The sequence below is a fragment of the Chiloscyllium plagiosum genome, unplaced genomic scaffold, assembly GCF_037043375.1.
Source record: "Chiloscyllium plagiosum isolate Xiang-an unplaced genomic scaffold, Cpla_swu_hap1 HiC_scaffold_3, whole genome shotgun sequence".
Lineage (NCBI taxonomy): Eukaryota > Metazoa > Chordata > Chondrichthyes > Orectolobiformes > Hemiscylliidae > Chiloscyllium > Chiloscyllium plagiosum.
The window spans coordinates 59889827-59915051 of record NW_028270141.1 but is presented as its reverse complement, the minus strand read 5'-3'; the positions used below and the strand labels follow the sequence as shown (position 1 = coordinate 59915051).

Below are 25225 nucleotides of genomic sequence, written 5' to 3'. Positions count from 1 at the left end.
TGGTATTCTGGACCACGTTACCCTTTATTTACATGTGAACTGTACAAGTGTTCAGACCAGCCAGCTCAGAGTCAGTCTATAGAATATAGAGACTTTCTGAATCCCGTTTATTTATTTTTTATCCTCTTTTAGAGCCAGCTCACAAAGTGAACAGAACCTCGGGCACTCCTTTTTTTAAATCTAAATTCCCCACACTACCGCCTAACTGCGGTACTGCTTATTTTTTTCCCCAGCACCCAGGTTGTGTGTGTGCAGGTGAGAGACACAGTGAAAGACACAAGGTGTACGATTCTTTATTTAGTTTCCACCACCAGGAAGAAAGGAAACACCCAAGTGGCCAGTGAAATCTCCTGTTTATATCTGTCAACCACAGCTCCGTGTTTGGCCAGATTTATCACCCGAATCAAGTATCTGATAGTCAATGGGATCCATCTGGCCCTCATTCCAATTACTACTTCCCTCTCCCCCAAGTCCAGGCATGAAGGGCCATTCTTTTTCTTAAAGCTTCTCCTTGGATGTTTTTGTCCCAGCTCCAGTTCCTCTGTTCCTGACTCAGACACAGTCGGTGTATACTAGATCATAACCCGTCTCTTGCGTCTGAGCGTCTCCGGTGAGTTTCTTGCTCTTATTCAGGTGATAACAATATTGATGCTGAATCCACCTCAAATTCTGAGATTTTCTCAACGTTAGATAGAGGAGGAAAACCTGCAGTTTCTGACAGTCTTTCTGGCTGTTCTGAAGGGCCACAAATGTTTTGGTACAGCCATTTTCAAGCTTGCAGCTTTCAGGTGATCCAGATGTTTGTTCAAGATCGCCTCTCCTGCCCAAACTTTGTATCTCATGGGACCAGGCCTTGCACTGACCTCACTTCGTACCAATGAAGGGCCATTTCTGCGGTTGGACATCAAGCTTCGTCCCCTGTAATAAACTCTCTCTCGATTAGTGGAGTCTTGTGTCCAGCTTTGGAATTCGTGCTGCCATTTAACCCCCCCCACAGGTCCCAGAATATCAGGTTCAACCTGGTCTGGTGTGGAGTCTTCTCCATTTCAGCAACTCTGCTCGAGCTATCCCTGAAGTTGCGTAAGGAGTGGTTTTATCTTCAAAGAGAAACCAGGACAGTTTGGTATTGAGTGAAGCTGGGGGCTATTTTCTTAACCTTCTTTCAAGGTTTGGACTGCTCTTTCTACCTGACCATTAGACAATGGATGGTATATGGAGCTGTCCAAACATGACTTTTGGAAAGGCTTGAAATCTATGCAGGTAAAAGACATCCCATCGTCCATGAGCAATACTTCTAGGAATTTATGTATCGTGAATAATGCTCGCAGCTTTTCAACTGTCATTCCAGAGTTTGTCAAATCAAGTCTATGCATGTCCAACCACTTTGAATGGGTATCCGCAATGACCACAAATATTGAACCCTTGAGATGACTGGTAAAGTCAATGTGTAAACACGCCCAGGTTTACTCCGCCATTCCCACAAATGTGAGGCCGCTGCTGGCAGTAATTTATGTCCTTGTTGGCACTCTGGGCACTGCCCCACCAATGCAGCTATGTCAGCATCAAATCCTAAAGACATAACGTTTTGCCAAACAGAACATAATTCATAGAATCATAGAGATGTACTGCATGGAAATAACCCTTCGGTCCAACCCGTCCGCTACCCCATCCCAATCTAGTCTCACCTGCCAGCACCTGGCCCATATCCCTCCAAACCCTTCCTATTCATATACCCATCCAAATGCTTTTAACATGTTGCAATTGTACCAGCCTCCACTACTTCCTCTGGCAGCTCATTCCACCTTCTGCGTGAAAACGTTGCCCCTTAGGACTCTTTTATATCTTTCTCCTTTCAACCTAAACCTTTGCCCTCTAGTTCTGGACTCCCCCACACCAGGGAAAAGACTTTATCTATTTTCCTATTCATGCCCCTCATAATTTTGTAAACCTCTACAAGGTCACCTCCTCAGCCTCCGACGCTCCAGAGAAATCAGCCCCAGCCTGTTCAGCTTCTCCCCATAGCTCAGATCCTCCAACCCTGGCAACATCCTTGTAAATCTTTTCTGAACCTTTCAAGTTTTACAACATCTTTCCGATAGGAAGGAAACCAGAATTGCATACAATATTCCAACAGTGGTCTAACCATGTCCTGTACAGCCGCAACCTGACCTCCCAACCCCTGTACTCAATATTCTAACCAATAAAAGAAAGCATACCAAACACCTTCTTCACTATCCTATCTACCTGCAACTCCACTTTCAAGGAGCTATGAACCTGCACTCCAAGGTCTCTTTATTCAGCAACTCCAGAGGACCTTACCATTAAGTGTATAAGTCCTGCCAAGATTTGCTTTCCCAAAATAGAACATAGAACATAGAACAATACAGCACAGAACAGGCCCTTCGGCCCACGATGTTGTGCCGAACTTCTAACCTAGATTAAGTACCCATCCATGTACCTATCCAAATGCCGCTTAAAGGTCGCCAATGATTCCGACTCTACCACTCCCACGGGCAGCGCATTCCATGCCCCCACCACTCTCTGGGTAAAGAACCCACCCCTGACATCTCCCCTATACCTTCCACCCTTCACCTTAAATTTATGTCCCCTTGTAACACTCTGTTGTACCCGGGGAAAAAGTTTCTGACTGTCTACTCTATCTATTCCTCTGATCATCTTATAAACCTCTATCAAGTCACCCCTCATCCTTCGCCGTTCCAACAAGAAAAGGCCGAGAACTCTCAACCTATCCTCGTACGACTTCCTCTCCATTCCAGGCAACATCCTGGTAAATCTTCTCTGCACCCTCTCCAAAGCTTCCACATCTTTCCTAAAGTGAGGCGACCAGAACTGCACACAGTACTCCAACTGTGGCCTAACCAAAGTCCTGTACAGCTGCAACATCACTTCACGACTCTTGAATTCAATCCCTCTGCTAATGAACGATAATACTCCATAGGCCTTCTTACAAACTCTATCCACCTGAGTGGCAACCTTCAAAGATCTATGTACATAGACCCCAAGATCCCTCTGTTCCTCCACCTGACTAAGAACCCTACCATTAACCCTGTATTCCGCATTCTTATTTGTTCTTCCAAAATGGACAACCTCACACTTGGCAGGGTTGAACTCCATCTGCCACTCCTCAGCCCAGCTCTGCATCATATCTAAGTCCCTCTGCAGCCGACAACAGCCCTCCTCACTGTCCACAACTCCACCTATCTTCGTATCATCTGCAAATTTACTGACCCACCCTTCGACTCCCTCATCTAAGTCATTAATAAAAATTACAAACAGCAGAGGACCCAGAACTGATCCCTGCGGAACTCCACTTGTAACTGGGCTCCAGGCTGAATATTTACCATCTACCACCACTCTCTGCCTTCGACCGGTTAGCCAGTTTTCTATCCAATTGGCCAAATTTCCCTCTATCCCATGCCTCCTGACTTTCTGCATAAGCCTACCATGGGGAACCTTATCAAATGCCTTACTAAAATCCATGTACACTACATCCACTGCTCTTCCCTCATCCACATGCTTGGTCACCTCCTCGAAGAATTTAATAAGACTTGTAAGGCAAGACCTACCCTTCACAAATCCGTGCTGGCTGTCCCTAATCAAGCAGTGTCTTTCCAGATACTCATAAATCCTATCCCTCAGTACCCTTTCCATTACTTTGCCTACCACAGAAGTAAGACTAACAGGCCTGTAATTCCCGGGGTTATCCCTATTCCCTTTTTTGAACAGGGGCACAACATTCGCTACTCTCCAGTCCCCTGGTACCACCCCCGTTGCCAGTGAAGACGAGAAGATCATTGCCAACGGTACTGCAATTTCCTCTCTTGCTTCCCACATAATCCTAGGATATATCCCGTCAGGCCCGGGGGACTTGTCTATCCTCAAGTTGTTCAAAATGTCCAACACATCTTCCTTCCTAACAGGTATCTCTTCTAGCTTACCAGTCCATTTCACACTCTCCTCTTCTACAATACGGTCCCTCTCGTTCGTAAATACTGAAGAGAAGTACTTGTTCAAGACCTCTCCTATCTCTTCCGACTCAATACACAGTCTCCCACTACTGTCCTTGATCGGACCTACCCTCGTTCTCGTCATTCTCAGGTTTCTCACATACGCATAAAATGCCTTGGGGTTATCCTTGATCCTATCCGCCAACGATTTTTCATGCCCTCTCTTAGCTCTCCTAATCCCTTTCTTCAGGTCCCTTCTGGCTATCCTGTATCCCTCCACTGCTCTGTCTGAATCCTGTTTCCTCAACCTTATGTAAGCCTCCTTCTTCCTCTTTACCAGACATTCAACCTCTCTCATCAACCAAGGCTCCCTCACACGACCATTTCTTTCCTGCCTGATAGGTACATACATATCATGGACACGTCGTATCTGCTCTTTGAAAAAGTTCCACATTTCCACCACATCCTTCCCTGACAGCCTATGCTCCCAACGTATGCTCCTCAAATCCTGCCTTACAGCATCGTAATTTCCCTTCCCCCAATTATAAAATCTACCTTGTTGTGCGCACCTATCTCTCTCCATAACCAAGGTGAAAGTCACTGAATTGTGGTCACCATCACCAAAATGTTCACCCACTAACAAGCCCACCACTTGTCCCGGTTCATTACCGAGTACCAAATCCAATATGGCCTCCCCTCTGGTTGGACAAAATGCAGCACCTCGCATTTATCTAAATTCAACTCCATCTGCCACTTCTCGGCCCATTGGTCAATCTGATCAAGACCTTGTTGTAATCTGAGGTAACCCTCTTTGCTGTCCACTACACCTCCAATTTTGGTGTCATCTGCAAACTTACTAACTGTACTTCTTATGCTCGCATCCAAATCATTTATGTAAATGACAAAAAGTAGAGGACCCAGCACCGATCCTTGTGGCACTTCACTGGTCACAGGCCACCAGTCTGACAAACAACCCTCCATCACCACCCTCTGTCTTCTACCTTTGACCCTTTTGTCCTTAATGTATTTGTAAAAACCCTTTGGATTCTCCTTAATTCTATTTGCCATGTAATGGCTAGTTCTCCCTTTATTCCGTGAGATCTGACCTTGCTAACTAGTCTACCATGGGGAACCTTGTCGAACGCCTTACTGAAGTCCATATAGATCACATCTACCACTCTGCCATCATCATTCCTCTTTGTTACTTTATCAAAACATTTGAGAGACATGGTGACTATCCCTAATCAGTTATTGCCTTTCCAAATACATGTACATCCTGTCCCTCAGGATTCCCTCCAACAACTTGCCCACCGTGGCGGCACGGTGGCACTGGGCGGCACGGTGGCACAGTGGTTAGCACTGCTGCCTCACAGCGCCAGAGACCCGGGTTCAATTCCCGCCTCAGGCGTCTGACTGTGTGGAGTTTGCACATTCTCCCAGTGTCTGCGTGGGTTTCCTCCGGGTGCTCCGGTTTCCTCCCACAGTCCAAAGATGTGCAGGTCAGATGAATTGACCATGCTAAATTGCCCATAGTGTTAAGTAAGGGGTAAAGATAGGGGTATGGGTGGGTTGCGCTTCGGTGGGGCGGTGTGGACTTTTTGGGCCGAAGTGCCTGTTTCCACACTGTCAGTAATCTAATCTAATCACCACCGACATCAGGCTCACTGGCCTATAATTCCCTGGCTTGTCCTTACAAGGAGAAAGTGAGGACTGCAGATGCTGGAGATCAGAGCTGAAAATGTGTTGCTGGAAAAGCGCAGCAGGTCAGGCAGCATCCAAGGAGCAGGAGAATCGACGTTTGAGCCCTTCTTCAGGAATGAGGAAAGTGTGCCAAGCAGGCCAAGATAAAAGGTAGGGAGGAGGGACTTGGGGGAGGTAGGGAGGAGGGACTTGGGGGAACCCCACTTTCCTCATTCCTGAATCCCCCAAGTCCCTTGTCCTTACAACCCTTCTTAAACAGTGGCACCACATTAGCCAACCTCCAGTCTTCCGGCACCTCACCTGTGACTATCGATGATACAAATATCTCAGCAAGAGGCCCAGCAATCACTTCTCTAGCTTCCCACAGAGTTCTCGGGTACACCTGATCAGGTCCTGGGGATTTATCCACCTTTAACCGTTTCAAGACATCCAGTACTTCCTCCTCTGTAATATGCAAGGTGTCACCATCTATTTCGCTACTTTCTATATCTTCCATATCCTTTTCCACAGTAAATACTGATGCAAAATACTCGTTTAGTATCTCCCCCATTATCTGCAGCTCCACACAAAGGCCGCCTTGCTGTACTTTGAGGGGCCCTATTCTCTCCCGAGTTACCCTTTTGTCCTTAATGTATTTGTAAAAACTCTTTGGATTCTCCTTAATTGCCAAAGCTATTTCATGTCCCCTATTTGCCCTCCTGATTTCCTTCTTAAGTATACTCCTACTTCCTTTCCATTCTTCTAAGGATTCACTCGATCTATCCTGTCTATAACCTTACATATGCTTCCTTTTTCTTAACCAAACCTCAAGTTCTTTAGTCATCCAGCATTCCCTATACTTACCAGCCACTAAATTTGTCCCACCTGCCTGCTCCTGGCCCAAATCCCTCCAGACTTTTCCTATTCATGTACTTATCCAAATATATTTTAACCATTGTAATTCTATCCACAGCCACCTCTTCCATGCACAAACCACCCTTTATATTAAAAAAATTGTCCTTCATACCTTTTTAAAGTCTCGCTCCTCTACTTTATGCCCCCGAGTCTCAAAAACTCCCAGAGGGAAAAAAACAATTACCATTAACTTTATCTATGCCCCTCATTATTTTATAAACTTCTATAAGATTGCCTCTCAACCTCCTATGCTCCCCTGAACAAATCTTTTCAGCCTTTCTTTATAACTCAATCCTTCTATATCTGAAAACCCTTTCCAGCTTAATAATATCCGACCAAAGGGTCTGTTTCCGTTCTGTATGATTCTATATCTCCAAGACTCTATGACTCATTTTGGACCCTGGTGGCATTCAGCCAGTATCTGGTGGCAACCTTTATTCAGGACAATCATTCTTGCTCCCAATATTAATATGCCATCTTTTATGGTGATCTGGTCTTGCCACGTCAATCCTAGTTGTGATGGCCCTTTTGCTTCCCCTTTCACAACCAGCTGTTTTAGTTTTGCCAATACTGGATCATTTTGTGTCCACAGTCGAAAACTGTCAGTAATGACAAGAAGATGTCCAGAAAGTTTAAAACCAGAACAGACTCTTCCAGGGGACAGATCTCAGATGGTATACTTGCCACTGGGAGGCAGCTCAAGATATCTGCATTTGCCACTTAGCCTCCTGGACCATGCTCCAGCTTGTAACTGTATGCACTTAGAATAAGTGCCCTCCACTGAATTTGACCAGAAGCTATGGGCAGCATCATTTTGTCCTATTTAAGTAGCCATAGCAGGTGTTTGTAGTCTATTACTTACACAAATTTATGACCCTAAAGGTATTGGTGGAACTTTCTCACACCAAAGATGACCACCAAACCTTCCTTCTCTATCTGCGCGTATTTGTGTTCATCATCAGCCAAACTCTGGGAAGCTTATTAGTGAACCAACATTCCTCCAATGCTGTACGGGGCAACATCACATATCAATACCACCAATTTGAAATTTTTATAAATGACTTGGATGAGGAAGTCGAAGGGTGGATTAGTATGTTTGCCAATGACACAAAGGTTGGTGGAGTTGTGGATAGTGTGGAGAGCTATTCTAGTTTGCAGCGAGATAGTGACAGGATGTAGAACTAGGCTAAGAAGTGACAGATGGAAAAGTGTGAAGTCATTCACTTTGGAAGGTCAAATTTGAATGCAGAACAGAGGGCTACAGGCTGGAATCAAAACAGTGTGCACAAACAGAGGGATCTTGGGGTCCGTGTCCATAGATCCCTCAAAGCTGCCACCCATGTTGATAGGGTGTTAAGAAGGCGTATGGTGAGTTGGCTTTCATTCACAAGGGAATGGCATTTAAGAGCCACAAGGTTATGTTTCAGCTCTATAGAATCCTGGTTAGACCACACTTGGAATATTGCGTTCAGTTCTGGTTGACTCATTATGAGAAAAATGTCCAAGCTTTAGAGAGGGTGCACAGAAGATTTACCAGGATGCTGCCTGGACTGTACAGCATGTTTTATGAAGAAAGGTTGAGGGAGCGAGGACTTTTCTCATCGGAGCGAAAAAGAATGAGAGGTGACTTGAGAGAGGTGTACAAGATGTTGAGAGGCATAAATAGGGTGGATAGCCAGAGACTTTTTCCATGGCAGAAATGTCTATCATGAGGGGGCATCATTTTAAGGTAATTGAAAGAAGGCTTCAGGGAGATGTCAGAGGTAGCGTTTTTACTCAGAGAGTGGTGAGTGCGTGGAATGCACTACCAGCAGGGATAGTAGTCAGATACATTGAGGACATTTAAGCGACTCTTGATAGGCAAATGGAGGTTGGTATAATGAAAGATCTGTAGGTTAGACGGATCTTAAGGTAGGATAAAATGTGGGACAACATCAAGGGCCAAAGGGCCTGTACAGTGCTGTACTGTTCTATGTTCTAAAGGTTACTTTTAGGCTACAGGATGATTCCCAAGGCTGACCCTTTTTCAATAGCAGGATAGCAAGATGGAGGTCAGGTTATATATGAATTTCCCATAATAATTCAGCAAACCAAGGAAAGGCATAAGCTCCACTACACACGTGGGAGCTGAGGCACCTTTGATTGCCCTCACTTTATCTTCCAATATGTGTAACCCGGTCTTGTCAACTCTGCAGCCCAAGTAAGTCGCTTCAGGTACCTGGGTCACATATTTTTCCCTCCGAAGGCGTACACCCGCCTGGGAGAAATGTTTAATCACTATGTCCAAGTTCTTCAAGAGTTCTTTTTTGGTCTTTCCAGTTTTCCACATGTCATCCAGATAATAGCAACTGGGATAGACCATATTGTGTTACAAGTAGCCCCCGTTATCCGAAAGTAGAGCGTTTCCAGGAAACCTTTCGTCAGCCGAAAATGGTGTAAAGCAAAGGTGCATGATTTATATGGCAAAGGTATTACTGTTTCTCGAGTTTAGAAGACTGAGAGGGGATCTGATTGAGACAAATAAGATTATTAAAGGATTGGACACTCTGGAGGCTGGAAACATGTTTCCTCTGACGGGTGAGTGCCGAACCAGAAGACACAGCTTAAAAATACGGGGTAGACCATTTAGGACAGAGATGAGGAGAAACTTCTTCACCCAGAGAGTGGTGGCTGTGTGGAATGCTCTGCCCCAGAGGGCAGTGGAGGCCCAGTCTCTGGATTCATTTAAGAAAGAGTTGGATAAAGCTCTCAAGGATTGTGGAATCAAGGGTTATGGAGATAAGGCAAGAACAGGATACTGATTAAGGATGATCAGCCATGATCATATTGAATGGTGGTGCAGGCTTGAAAGTCAGAATGGCCTACTCCTGCATCTATTGTCTATAAGTGAAAATCCTCTTCAGATTTGTGAAAACAGGTACTAATGTAGGCGAAAATGTGTAAAGCGAATGTTTGATAATCAGAGAATACTTGTATAGACCCCTGAATAGTCAGTGGGTAACCGAGAAACAAATTTGTAAGGAGATCTCAGTTATCTGTAGGGATAATAGGGTGGTAATGGTAGGGGATTTTAACTTTCCAAACATAGACATAGTGTTAAGAGTTTAGATGGAGAGAAATTTGTTATGTGTGTACAAGAAGTTTTTCTGATTCAGTGTGTGGATGTACCTACTAGACAAGATAGAAAACTTGACATATTCTTGGGAAATAATGCAGGGCAAGTGATTGAGGTGTCAGTGGTTAGCACTTTGGGGCCAGCATCCATAACTCTATAAGTTTTATAATAGTCATGGAAAAGGATAGACTGGATCTAAAAGTTGAAGTTCTAAATTGGAGGAAGGACAAAGCTGGAAAATGGGGAGCCTGCAAAAATGAGATAACGAGAGTCCAGAGACAGTATATTCCTGTTAGGTGAAAGGCAAGTCTGGTAGGTGTAGGGGATGCTGGATGACTAGAAAAATTGAGGTTTGGTTAAGAAAAAGGAAGCATGTGTCAGGTATACATAACAGAGATCGAGTGAATGGTTAGAAGAGCATAAAGGCTGTAGAAGTATACTTAAGAGGGAAATCAGGAAGGTAAAAAGGGGACATGAAATAGCTTTGGCAAATCAGGTAAAGGAGAATGCAAAGGGACTCAATAAATACATTAAGGACAAAAGGGTAACTAGGGAGAGACTAGGGTCCCTGAAAGATTAGCAAGACAACCTGTGTGGAAGCGCTGGAGGTGGGGGAGATACTAAATGAGTATTTTGCATCAGTGTTTACTGTGAAGGAGGACATTGAAGATATATAATGTGGGGAAATAGATGGTGACATCTTGAAAAATATCCATAAAGCAGAGATGTCTTGAAACACATAAAAGTGGATAAATCCCCAGGACCAGACTAAGTGTACCCTACAATTCTGTCAGAAACTAGGGAAGTGATTACAATTGTTGAGAAGATTTGTAGCTCAGATTGAGGATCAGGAAATTATTGCTGGGCCCCTTGTTGAGATAATTGTATCACTGATAGTCACAGATGAGGTGCTGGAAGATAAGGAAAAGCCAGGGAACTCTTGACCAGTGAGCCTGACATCTGTGGTGGGCAATTTGTTAGAGGGAATCCTGAGGGACAGGATTTGCATGAATTTGGAAAGGTAAGGGCTGATTAGGGATAGTCAACATGACTTTTTGTTTGGAAAATCATGCCTTACAAATTTGATTGAGTTTTTTGAAGTAAAGAAGAGGATTTACGAGGGCAGGATGTAGGCGTGATCTATATGGACTTCAGTAAGGCGTTCAACAAGGTTACTCATAGTAGACTGGTCAGCAAGGTTAGATCACAAGAACTACTAGTCATTTGAATACAGAATTAGCTCAAAGATACAAGTGCTGGTGGAGGGTTGCCTGTGACCAGTGGTATCCCATAAGGATCAGTGCTGGATCCACTGCTTTTTGTCATTTATATAAATAATTTGGATGGGAACATAGGAAGAATACTTAGTAAGTTGACAGATGACACCAGAATTGGAGGTGTAGTGGACAGTAGTGGAGGAGGTTACCTCAGAGTACAACTGGATCTTGATCAGATGGGCCAATGGGCCAAGGAGTCGAGATGGAGTTTAATTTAGTTAAATGTGAGGTGCTGCATTTTGGAAAGGCAAACCAGGGCAGGACTTACACACTTAATGGAAAGGTCCTGCAGAGTGTTACTGAACAAAAAGCCCTTGGAGAGCAGGTTGATAGCACCTTGAAAATGGAGTCACAGGTAGATAGGACAGTGAAGAAGGCATTTGGTGGGCATTTCCTTATTGGTCAGAACATCGAGTATAAGTGTTGAAAGGTCATGTTATGGCTGTATTGGACATTGGATAGGCCACTTTTAGAATACTGTGTGCAATTCTGGTCTCCCTCCTACAGAAATGATGTTGTGAAACTTGAAAAGGTTCAGAAAAGATTTACAAGTATGTTGTCAGTTTTCAAGCTATAGGGACAGACTGAATTGGCTGGAGCCTTTTTCCCTGGAGTATCAAAGGCTGAAGGGTGACTTTATAGAAGTTTATAAGATCATGAGGGGCATGGATAGGATAAATAGACAAGGTCTTTTCCCTGGGGTAGGAGAGTCCAAAACTAGAGGGCATAGGTTTAGGGTGACAGGGGAAAAATTTAAAAGGCACCTAAGGGGCAACCTTTTCATGTAAAGGGTGGTGTGTGTGTGGAATGAGTTGCCAGAGTAAGTAGTGGAGGTTGGTATAATTACAACATTTAAAAGGTATCTGGATGGGTATATGAATAGGAAATGTTTAGAAGGATACGGGTCAAGTGCTGGCAAATGGGACCAGATTAGGTTTGGATATCTTTTTTATAGATTTGATTACTTACACTGTGGAAACAGGTCCTTCGGCCCAGCAAGTCCACACCGACCCACTGAAGAGCAACCCACCCAGGCCCATTCCCCTACATTTACCCCTTCACCTAACACTATGGGCAATTTAGCATGGCCAATTCACCTAACCTGCAATTTTTTGTATTGTGGGAGGAAACCGGAGCACCCAGAGGAAACCCATGCAGACACGGGGAGAATGTGCAAACTCCGCACAGAGAGTCGCCTGAGGCGGGAAGTGAACCCGGGTCTCTGGCGCTGTACGGCAGCAGTGCTAACCACTGTGCCACCGTGCCGCCCATTGTCGGCACAGAAGAGTTGGACTGAAGGGTCTATTTCTGTGTTGTACATCTCTATGACTACGTAATATGTTCTCCATCTTCTACTAGGATAAAGGGCACAGGCTGATGATATCTCAAATGGCAGTTTTGGATATTGGTACAAACCCTTCTCGATTTTGTGGCATACATCTGGGACTCCTCACCTAGTTGCAATTGCAGATAGACAAGGCTCATGTCCAGCTCCGTGAAGAACAGCCTCCCTGTCAGTTTTGCATACCAGTCCTTTCTGCAAGGCATTAGGTATTTATCCAGCTGAGAGAAGCGGTTTATTGCTTGCTTAAAATCCCCACAAAGGTCAACTGACCCATCAGGCTTCCCAATTGGTATGACCACTACTGTCCATTCCTATCTGCCACTACATTTGCCCATAAGGCAAATGGCACTGGACAGGCCTTGCAGATTTGCGGAATTGCTTCCTGGTCAACATGTAGGTGGTGTTGGCTCCTGTGATAGTCCCTTGGACTTCCTGAAAAACATCTGGGTATTTAATTGGAACTTCATTTGGGTAGCCACTTTCCATTCAAACAATGTTGAGCCAATGAAGGTGAATCTTTCTCAACCAATTCCGCCCATCAAACTTAGGCCTGAGCCTTTTACAATAATCAGTGGTAACTGCACTAACCACTTCCCATAGAAGACCAGAACCAAAGTCGCATCCTTAATCCTTAACACTTCCCTGGTGTACATTCTCCGTCTAACCGAGCCCTTGTGCAAACTTAAGGGTTGGACTCCAGTGTGAATCTGGTTAACAACTAGTTCTGCAACCAATGATACTGTTGCACCGGGATCAATCTCCATTAGAACTGGATGATCTTTTAACCAGACATGTATTTTGACTGGTTCTGATTTGGATGTTGCTAAGCAACTTAACTGTTTCAAATCAGATGGAGGTGGACTTCTCAGGGGGTCCATACTCCAATGTACTAGGCTATGAGTTCTCTTATTCAAATCAAGCCTCATTAGATTCCTTTGCTGTCTCGAGTCTGCATACTGGCAGCAACTACAATGGTTTACTGGCCCAGATCCTGAAGAACATTTTTGCCATTTGACCAAGGCTGGGCTTTGCTTTGGGGTTTTGCAGTGCATTGACCGAGAGTGCCTCTACTCAGCACATGCCCTTGGTGAAGCTCTGCGATTGCCTTCACTCAAGTGTTGCTCCTCAAGCTCTGTTGGACAGGTAAGGGTATCCACTTCCACTGCAATATCCCGTAGCTCACATGCTCCACTTGCCACCTTTACTAATGACAAGTCCAGTTGTCATGCCTGTTTGAAGTCTAACTGGACTTCAGCTCGTAGGCACTTTTCCTGGTTACGTCATTAAACCCACATACCAAACAGTCTCTCAGCATCTCGTTCAAGGTTAATCCAAAATCATATGCCTCTGCCAGTCATCTTAACCTCAGTTCTCTGCCAAATAAAACCTATAGCATCTCAGAATTAAGAGGAAGTTTGGGTTGTAATAGTCTTTAACTAAATTCGCCAACTCAGTGTCTGCATGGGTTTCCTCTGGGTGCTCCGGTTTCCTCCCACAGTCCAAAGATATGCTTGTCAGGTGGATTGGCCAAGCTGAATTGCCCGTAGTGTTAGTTGCATTAGTCAGAGAGAAATGGGTCTGGGTGGATTACTCTTCGGAGGGTCGGTGTGGACTTGTTGGGCTGAAGGGCCTGTTTCCACACTGTAGGGAATCTAATCTAATCAAATATGCATATGCCATGAAGCACTGAGTTTGGGTGGCACGGTGGCACAGTGGTTAGCACTGCTGTCTCTCAGCGCCAGTGACCCGGGTTCAATTCCCGCCTCAGGCGACTGGAGTTTGCACATTCTCCCCGTGTCTGTGTGGGTTTCCTCCGGGTGCTCCGGTTTCTTCCCACAGTCCGAAAATGTGCAGGTTAGGTGAGTTGGCTGTGCTAAGTTGTCCGTAGTGTTAGGTGAAGGGGTAAATGTAGGGGAATGGGTCTGGGTGGGTTACGCTTCGGCGGGTCGGTGTGGACTTGTTGGGCCGAAGGACCTGTTTCCACACTGTAAAGTAATCTAATCTAATACCATTTATGGAAAGTAACAATGAGTGAGTTATTTGTCAGTATCAAAACTTAACATCAAAATTGTATTGGCCATCATTATTGTAGCACTTGTGTGAAGACATTCTGGAGTTAAGAAACATATGTTTAGAATGAACAGCTTGCCAGGACTGCATAACATTATACTGTCATTTTCAATACACTCAAGATGAAAAACTCATTCACATGGGTGACACAGTGGCAGTGGGTGGCATGGTAGCTCAGTGGTTAGCACTGCTGCCTCACAGCACCAGGGTCCCAGGTTCGATTCCAGCCTTAGGTGACTGTCTGCATGTGCAGAGTTTGCACATTCTCCCAGTGTTTGCGTGGGTTTCCTCCAGGTGCTCCGGTTTCCCCCCACAGTCCAAAGATGTGCAGGTCAGGTGAATTGCCTGTGCTAAATTGCCCACAGTGTTAGGTATATTAGTCAGAGGGAGGTGGGTCCGGGTGGGTTACTCTTCGGCGGGTCGATGTGAACTTGTTGGGCCGAAGGGCCTGTTTCCACACTGTAGGGAATCTAATCTAATCAACATAAGCTATCCTCTGTAACTTCAGCTTAAGAATACTGGAAGGATCTTTTTCAATTGGTATTCATTACAGAAAAAGGAAATCAGATTATAATTCAATGACTTTAAAATTATCATGGAGTTAGGCTAAAGTAGATGTAAGCAGCTTATTACATTTAGACTGTGATCATTGACTAAAGGTCGAATTCCGTCCAGATGTTATGGCCGGCAAAGAATCAATAGCACTCACCAGTGACCTGAAGAAAGATCCCCAGGAAAGACTACCATTCTCTATGGTATGGATTTCACTTTACAAAGAACAAATAACAGCACAGGACCAGGCCATTTGGCCCACAATGACTGCACCAACATGTGCAGTCTACAACATCTGCATCCCTCTATTCCACACCAACTCATTTATCTGTCAAGATACTACTATTGTACGCACCTCTGCCATCCCCTCTGGCAGTGCATTCCTGGCACTTAGCACTCTCTGTATAAAAATAAACTGCCTTTCACGTCTCTTTTAAACTTATTCCCTTTTACTTTAAACATATGTCCCCTAGTATTTGACATGTGTATTCTGAGAAAATGACTGACTCTCCATGCTCCTCATAATTTTGTAAACTTCAATCGGGTCACCCTCATCCTCTAAAATTCAAGTGAAAACAAACCAAGTTTATCCAAACTCTCCTCATAGTTCAAACCCTCCAAATCAGCCAACTTGCTGGTAAACCTTTTCTGTTCCTCTCCAAAGCCTTCACATACTTCTGGAAGTGTGGCAACCAGAACTGTATGCAATTTTCCAAATGGGGCCAAACTAAGGTTCTCTACAGCTGCAACATGACATGCCAATTTTTATATTCTATCCCCCAACCAATGAAGACAAGCATTTCATATGCCTTCTTGACCACCTTATCCAGTTGCGTTGCTAAGATCCTGGTTTAAATTTGAATATGACACTGAGTTAAAGGAATCTCCAGCATTCAGCAATAGTGGTATCATGAATCAAGGTCAGCAATAATCACACTATTATTTTTATTAACAGCAAAGGAGTAAAGAAAATATACCAACTTTCTTTTCTATAAATATTACAAACAACAGCTGAAATATCACAAACACTTCAAAACTTATAATGAAAGCAACAGATTTTAAAACTAAAATAATTTATGTGAGACAAATATAAAATCAGTTTCTCAGGGCCAAAGAGTTAGGTCAGCAACTTTGCAGACTATTAAAAACTCCCTCAATTATACCTCACTAATAAGACATAGCTTTTTCAGTGACTTTCAGCAGTGATATTGGAGTGTAAAAGAAGTTCTCATCAGTTCAGTGGTATCTACAAAGTTATATGGGAGAATTTTATCAATAATCTAATCAAAGAGAGAGGAATAACAGTCAGGAAAAACCTGGACTTCCATGTTTAGGCGCACAGTACAAACATCAGAATTAGCTGTCAGTATCAACGCTGCAGTGATGGTAAATGTTAGCAATTTTGCCATTATTTTTCTGAGCTCTTCTTAAAATTTTATCTTAGCAAATTCACAATGTTGATTGATTATAAGAATAAAAAACAGGTCCAAAGGTCATGACAGAGGTATAGATAGTCAAATTTCGATGGAGCACTTTCTCAGATGAGAGAGCTGTCCCATATTGAGACACTTCAAAATTAGGCTTCAAAGAATGATGTGTCATTGAAACATACGTGATTCCGAATGGTTGACACTAAAACGTTCTTTCCCCCAGCTGGTAAATCTAGAACATGGGGGAAAAAGGATTGATGATTTAGGACTAAGATGAACAGAAATGCCTTTAGTCAAAGGGCAATGAATCTCTGGGATTCTGTATCCCATACATTTGTCGATGCTTCATTAGCAAATAAATGCATGGTTGAAACAAACAAAATTTTTTGATCACGCGAGAAATCATGGGTTTCAAGGACCAGCCAAGGAAAGTGGAACTCTGATCAAAGATTAGCCATGATTGAAGTGAATGACACAGCCAAAGTGACAAGACATTTAGTCTACCGCTCCCAAATTTTATATTATCAACTATGCACCTGTAGAGGTATAGTAAAACAGAATTGGACATTGTAGGTTAGTTCAGTTTAATAAGACTAAATTCAGGAGTCAATGTAATTTCTTAATAGCTCCACCGTCCATTGGTTGGTTGTATTGCTCAAAAAATGATTTATTGGATAGAATCTATGATATAGAAAAGGCATGTGAAAGTAATGGAGCTGAAGGACCAAACAGCTAATTCTTCACAGATTAACTCCACCATCTTAAATACACGCTGCCATTTAAACAAAACAGCTGTGCATTCGCATCACACATCAGTTACTTGACTAATTTAAATAAATATTAGATCACCCTGAAACAAAATGAAGTGGATTAGTTATCATATTAAACTTACTTACCAACTGCTATAGTTTTAATATCTACCAGATATGCCAGTTTCTTATTTTCTTCTACCCCACTTTGTTTGCGTTCATTTAGTCGAACACTATCAAATAAAATTGAAAAAATATTTCATTTCATTCCGGAACATTTTACAAATATGGACAGAAAATCATGAATTTCATGATTTCAATCATTGCCGCCATTAAAGTTAATTTTACCCCATGTGTATTTCAACATTCAATGGATCGATAAGCTACTAGCACCTAAAAGATAACACAGTAGCTTCAAATCAGAGAAGTCTGCTTTCCAAGGGACGCAAAAGCATCAACTTGCTAAATGAATAAGATGGTGCTAGATGATAAACAAAAGGGCAACGGTGGTGCATCAATCTTACTAATCTTCATTGTGAGGATTCACTTCCAAGCATCATGTTTGGTTAATTTCTGCAGGTTAAAAGATTGTCTGGAAAAGTTAAAATACCTAATTATTCATTGCTCTATTTTCCAAGACAGACATGTAAATTAGTACTGAAATAAACCACAAAGGCCAGTATCCCATCACCAAGTCAGCCTTTATTTACACATGGAGTCCTTGACACAGATCCAGCTTCCTCAGATCCAGCTCTCAGAGTGAACAGAACATCTGACACTCTTGTTTATATCTGTCAGCCAGGGCTCCTTGTTTGGATTCACAGCACCAGTCAGGGAACTCATATTCTATGAGTTCTACATGGCTGACCTCATTACAATCACTATAAGTACAAAATTAAAAACATCAAAAGGCAATTAAATGAGACAAAACAGAGATATGAGTCATACCTGATTAAGTGTGGGTTCATGAACTCTGTTCTAACAGATCCCAAAATGTCATTGTTGCCATATTCTACAAGTGTCAATTCACCAGCATTGAAAATCATGCACACCTAAAAGAAAAACAGCTATTAAACATGAACCACACATCTTCCATAGTCAGATGTTTCCTACAACGAAATGTTTTACATTAAGTGCTGAACAAAGTTATTTGAACTTGTGCTTGTTATTTGAACTGCTTCTTCAAAATATTGGGTTTATAGTTTATAAGTCATTGCTGCAAATGAGTAAAGTCAAAATTTGACCACTATGAATACATTTAGTACATAGTGACTATCCCTCATGCGTGAAGATAATTGACTGCTGTAAATCCAAAGATGGCTGATGGGCTAATTTGGGATCAGCAGTCTTTATGGTATGTAAGGTTTATTTCATCATGTGAGATATTTGGCTTTGTATTATTTTGGGTCATGCCTTCCTCTTTTCTCCATTCTTGCTTTTCTTCTTCATTCTGTTGTCAGTGGATCAAAATGGTGAACTCTTTGTACAGACTCTGCCTCTATGTACTGTGATCCTGTGCAATAGTCTCTCAAGTTAATAACAATTGCATTTCTTCATGTTTATCTTTAGCACATCCTTTAAGTGCTTTACCTGTTCTCCTCTAGTGTGTTTGCCCTAACTGAGCTTTGACAAGACCACCTGCTTTAGAAGCTTGGTATGTAATATCCAAACTGTACACAAATGTCAGCAAAGATGATGACAGATGATTACACGAATTTGCATGCAAGGATTCATTGTTGTTGGTACACCTTTCCCCGAGTTGATATGTAGGATCCTCCACAAGTAACATTGTTTGTATGATTGCAGTGAATGTCTCATGTATACTGTTAATATTTCAGCCCCATACTGTAAGCCACAGTCACAGTTTTACAGTATGCAAAACATTTCTTTAGGCCCATCATGTCTGTGTGGGTCATCAAGCACCTATCTATTCTAGACCCATTTTCCCACATTTGGCGCATAGCCTTGTATGCTGAGGAGTTTTAGGTGTTCGTTATAATGATTCCCAATTCTATGACCATCTCAGGCAGTGAGTTCCAGATAGTCATCACTCTACGGGCGAAAACATTCTTCTTTAAATCCCATCTAAACCTCATGCCCTTTACCTAAAATCTAAGCTCCCTGATGATTGATCTCTTTAGATTTTTTCCTATCTATCCAATGTATGCCTCTCATAATTTTGTACACCTCAATCAGGTCATCCTCAGCCTTTTCTGCCCTATGGAAAATAACCCCTTCCTATCTGGTTTCTCCACATTGATGAAATACTCCAGCCCATTCATAGTGAATTTCCTCCGCAACCTCCCTAGAATAATCACATCCTTCTGATAGCATGGTGACCAGAACTGCACACAGTACTACAGCCTAATGCCAAACTAACATCATAGTCTCCTGGCTCTTGTATTACATACCTCAACTTATAAAAATAACAGTCCCTTCTTTGCCAACTTATTCACCAGTCTTGTTGTCTTCAAAGATTTATGTGCATGCACACCAAGATTCCTCTAATCACCTATATTTCCTGGAGTCTGGATTAGTGGTGCTGGAAGAGCACAGCAGTTCAGGCAGCATCCAAAGAGCCTGGAGTCATACCATTCATTGTGCATTTCCTCGCTTTGCTAGTCCTCCCAAAATGCAACATCTCACACATTTCAGAGTTAAATTCTATTTACCATTGTTCAGCCTCTCTGACCAGCTCACTACATCGTTTTCTAGTCTAAGACTTTTCTGTTTGTGATTTACCACACAACCAATTTTTGTGCCATCCACGAACTTACTGATCATACCAACTACATTCATGTTTAGATCATTAATGTACACTACAATTAGCAAAGAACCCAGCACCAAACTCTGTGGTATGTCACTAGACACAAGCTTCCAGTCATAAAAAATAACCTTCAATCGTCATCCTCCTCCTCCTTCCACTAAACCAATATTAGATCCAATTTATCAAAATTTACCTGGACCCCATGGGCTCTTACCTTCTTGCCTAGTGTCCCATGCAAGGCTTTCTCAAAGCACTGACTGAACTCCATGTAGATACATCAACTGGTCTACCCTCATCTACACATCGAGACATGAACCCCCTCACAAAGCCAAACTGAGCACTCTTGATTAATCTCTCTCACTCCAAGTGGAGATTAATTATGTCCTCAGGACTTTTACACTTACTAGCCTGGTTCATCCTTACCAGCCTTCTTGAGTAATGGTACCGCATTAGTTGTTCCTTCAGTCCTCTGGCAAGTCTCCTCTGGCCAGAAAGGATTTTAAAATTAATGTCAGGACCATTACAATTTCCTCCCAAAGCAGCTAGAGATAAATTTAATTTGGGTCAGAGATCTTTTCCAAATGTAAAACTCCTAAAACATCTATCTCAATTGTAATTTTGTTTGAGAATATCACAAGCCCCCTCTCTGATTTCCATCTGTACTTGGTCTTTTTCTATAGTGAATACAGTTGCACTGTACTCATCTACATCTTCCAGCTCCACACACAATTTGCCACTTTGATCCCTAATGGGTTCTACTCCTTCTATGTTCATTGTCTTGCCCCAAATAAACTTATAATATATATGCCTTTGGATTTACTTTTATTTTATCTGCCAGTGTTTTTTTATGCCCTATCTTTGAGTTACTTTTTTTAAAAAAAATCCCCTGAACTTTCTATATGTGTCGATGGCTTCTGGTATCTTGAGGCGCAGTATCTACTATACATTTCCCTTTGTTGCCTTTTCCAATCCTGTGTATTCCTTAATATCCAGGGTTCTCTGTATTTGTCCACTTTTTTGGGAACATGATGCTCCTCTAATCTCACTGTTTCCCAAATGAAAGACTCCTACTGCTCTGACATAGACTTTTAGAACATAGAACATAGAACAATACAGAGCAGAACAGGCCCTTCGGCCCTCGATGTTGCGCCGACCTGTGGACTTTTCTCAGCTCGTCCCCCTCCACTATCCCAAAATCATCCATGTGCTTATCTAAGGATTGTTTAAATCTCCCTAATGTGGCTGAGTTGACTACCTTAGCAAGTACGGCATTCCACGCCCTTACCACTCTCTGTGTAAAGAACTTTCCTCTGACATCTGTCTTAAATTTATCACCCCTCAATTTGTAGTTTTGCCCTCTTGTACAAGCTGACGTCATCATCCTAGGAAAAAGTCTTTCCCCGTCTACCCCATCTAATCCTTTGATCATCTTGTATGCCTCTATCAAATCCCCCCTTAGCCTTCTTCTTTCTAATGAGAAAAGACCCAATTCTCTCGGCCTTTCCTCATAAGACCTTCCCTCCAGACCAGGCAACATCCTAGTAAATCTCCTCTGAACCTTTTCCAATGCTTCCACATCCTATTTGTAATGGTGCGACCAGAACTGTACACAATATTCCAAGTGTGGCCGCACTAGTGTTTTGTATAGTTGCAGCATGATATTGTGGTTCCGGAACTCAATCCCTCTACCAATGAAACCTAACACAATGTATGCCTTCTTAACAGCACTATCCATCTGGGTGGCAACTTTCAGGGATCTATGGACATGGACTCCAAGATCTCTCTGCACACCCACACTACCAAGAATCTTTCCATTGACCAAGTACTCTGCCATCCTGTTATTCTTCCCAAAGTGCATCACCTCATATTTAGCTGCATTGAACTTCATTTTCCACCTCTCAGCCCAATTTTGCAGTTTATCCAAATCCCCCTGCAACCTGTAACATTCTTCCAAACTGTCCACTACTTCACCGACTTTAGTGTCGTCTGCAAATTTACTAATCCATCCACCTATGCCTAAGTCTAAGTCATAAAAATGACAAACAGCAGTAGTCCCAAAACAGATCGTTGTGGAACATCGCTAGTAGCTGGACTCCAGACTGAATATTTTCCATCAACCACCACTCGCTGCCTTCTTTCAGAAAGCCAGTTTCTAATCCAAACTGCTAAACCACACTCAATTCCATGCCTCTGCATTTTCTCCAACAGCCTACCATGTAGAACCTTATCAAAGGCTTTACTGAAGTCCAAGTATACCATGTCAACTGCCCTACCCTCATCTACATGCTTGGTCACCTTCTCAAAAAACACAATGAGGTTTGTGAGACATGACCTGCCCTTGATGAAACCATTTTGACTATCTGAAATCAAATTGTTGCTAGCTAGATGATTATAAATCTTATCTCTTATAATCCTTTCCAAAACCTTTCCTACAACAGAAGTAAGGCTCACTGGTCTATAATTACCTGAGTCATCTCTGCTGCCCTTTTTGATCAAGGGCACAACATTTGCAATCCTCCAGTCCTCAGGTATTAAACCCGTAGACAATGACGACTCAAATATCAAAGCCAAAGGCTCTGCTTTCTCCTCCCTAGCTTCCTAGAGAATCCGCGGATAAATCCCATCCGGCCCAGGGGACTTGTTTACTTTCACTTGTCTACTTTTCTACATGTAGCTACTCCGTCCCATTTGGCTATATTTTGTTTTATTATGTCAAAGTCAACCTAGACCAAATTCAGAACCTTCATTTCTGGTCCATTTTGACTTTTCTATGACTACCTTAAATCCTACTAACATCATCTCCCACTGACATACCTGCCACGATAAAATAACAAAAGATGTAAACAAGAGAGAGAGTATAGATGCAATAATTGGATTTTGGGAGAGGTTATAATAACGTAACTCATCAAAAGTATTGGAGAAAATTTGGAGGCCTGGCACTGGGAGTTGTATGCTGAAGTAGGATTAATTAGAACTGGAGGACAAAAGTCAGAGCATTTGGGTGAATGGGAAGTATTCTGGATTGGATGATTCATGTTTCACAGGGCTTGGTGTTGAAATTTAATTCTTTAACATTTCTGCAAACCATCTGGAAGACAGTACTGGAGGCTTCATCTCAAAGTATGTTGATGACGCCAAACTAACATGAACTGTTAAGGTAGTGCAGGGTAAAGACAAATTACAGATAAATCTATACTGCTTGACAGGTGAGGAAATTATTGTCAGATATGGTTTAGTACTACAAAGAATGAGCATTTATACTACATATGTATTCTAAGTTACTTAAATTACAGCAGTAATGAGGAATAAAAAAAGGAAAAAGAAAAACCAAGTAAAATCAACAAGTGATCGAAAAAAGGTTAAACTGTCGTGCTAAACAGGTAATAAAAGAAACTTAAATTATCCAGATTTCTGCTACTGGTGCCAGTTATTTTGCGTTGGTTACAGGTTGTGAATTAAGCCATGACTCAAGAATTAAAATTAAACTTCAGCAAAATTTGGTATAACATCCTTGATGGTGAGGACAACTTCATTCTTGTTCAAATTCTGAATATCACAAAATGCAATAAGCAGCATATTTTTGCTTAGAATCCAACTTTTGTTCCATTCTAAAATATATACCAGATACCTTCTAGTGGAAAATGAGTATTTCAACTCAACCTTTGGAGAAACCTTTTCTCATTATGATTTAACAAGAATAACATGCATCATGTTTCATATATGTAAAGAAGATTATATTTGTACCACTTGACACCATTTTAAAGTGAAGCAAAACTTACATTTTCGTTATCAAAGTAAAGTTTTTCATTTCCACCAGATCCCTGCCAGGCAACCTAAAACAAATCAGAAGTTATAAACATTTTCTCTAGAAATGAGATTAACAAATAATTAACAAATGCATTCCAATGACAGGATTTATAGGTTGCAGGTATGACACATGACAGAAATTGAACAAAATCACATCTTGGAATCACCACATGCAATATCATGGTTGGATTTATCAGCTTTCTAAGAACAGGCTGGGAAGTTATGGTCCTGTAATCAATGAGGGAATGTAAGATTAGGGGTTGGAATACCTATCACTTGCAGGCACCTTGGTATTTCATTAGCAGTTCAGAAAGTGGAAGATAGCCATTCCATCCACACATCTACTAAGCAATATAAGTGCCCAGTTAAGGGCCTCTTTCCATTGCCATTGGCATTTGCCACTTGCAAACAGTCCTCCACTTTGCAAGATGTCCTCACAATGGGTTTGATGGCGGTCTTCCCAAATGAGCCACTGGAGAGGCCACCAAGCATTAATCACAGAATCCCTGCAGCATGGAAGCAGGCCATTTGGCCCATCCACTCCACATCAACCCTCCAAAGAGCATCCCACGCAGACCTACCCCCATAGCTGCCCTATCCCTATAACCCTGTATTTCCTATGACCAATCTATATAGTCTACACTGTGGCCAATTTAGCATGGCCAATCTACATACACTGCACATCTTCAGAGGGGGGTGGAAACCGGAGCAGCCAGAGGAAACCCAAGCAAACACGGGGAGAACATGCAAACTCCACATAGTCACCTGACTGTGGAATTGAACCCAAGTCCCTGGCATCCGTTAACCAGTGAGCCACCACGCCACCCCAATTAACGGAGGCCACCCCGTATTAATAGCCTTACCATGGCAAGCCTTTGCCCATCTGTGCCAACAAATTTCTGCCTCCATCTCCTTCTTCCCTGACCAATGACATCTCCCAGGCTGGTTGTGCCTTACTGCCCAAGCTATCCACCTAGTTGCAAGGATACAGGGAGCAGCCCTCGCAGTGCAGCTGAGACAGAACAGCTGTCAGCTCTGATTGCTTGACAGGTCTTGAAGGTGGACTAAAAATAACTCGTTGCTGAATGGGTTTAGAATTAAGCTAGGGACGTCCCAAGTTGTTAACATGAACTCACTATTGAAACTCCCATTGCCTTGACTAAACTCAGTCATTTGTGTGCAAATAGTGAACAGCTTTATATGAAATTCCAATTTAAAGTAAAATTAAACACAGTAAATGCCTTATTTGACAAAGCGTACAGAGGAATTTTATATCCAGCAATCATTCATATGCTGTTATTGGAACACATAATTGCAAAACTAAACTAAAAAGTAATGCATATTTTTTATTATTTCACTTTTTGCCTATTGCATCATTCCAAAGAAGATACAGTGGACTAGTGCTCTGTTCAATGCTATTCTCGTGCTGATTGCCATAATGCACACAGAAATCTCTAAAGTTAGGTCAGCTTCCTTTCAAACAGGTATTTCAGCTAAAATTACACACCTAGACATGTAGAAAATACACAGAAATTAATCAATTCCTACTA

General features: G+C 42.4%; 1 protein-coding gene across 2 annotated transcripts in view; it reads right to left on the bottom strand.

The window, feature by feature from the left end:
* The window catches only part of ift172 (intraflagellar transport 172), a 291193-nt gene that overhangs the window by 193683 nt on the left and 72285 nt on the right, over nt 1-25225 (bottom strand). For both annotated transcript variants that reach the window (XM_043682226.2, XM_043682236.2), the window contains 3 exons: nt 23648-23701; nt 18050-18153; nt 17249-17334 (listed from right to left, as the gene is read on the bottom strand). In XM_043682226.2, the coding sequence (XP_043538161.1) occupies nt 17249-17334; nt 18050-18153; nt 23648-23701 (244 nt within the window). The remainder of the gene's footprint in view (nt 1-17248; nt 17335-18049; nt 18154-23647; nt 23702-25225) is intronic.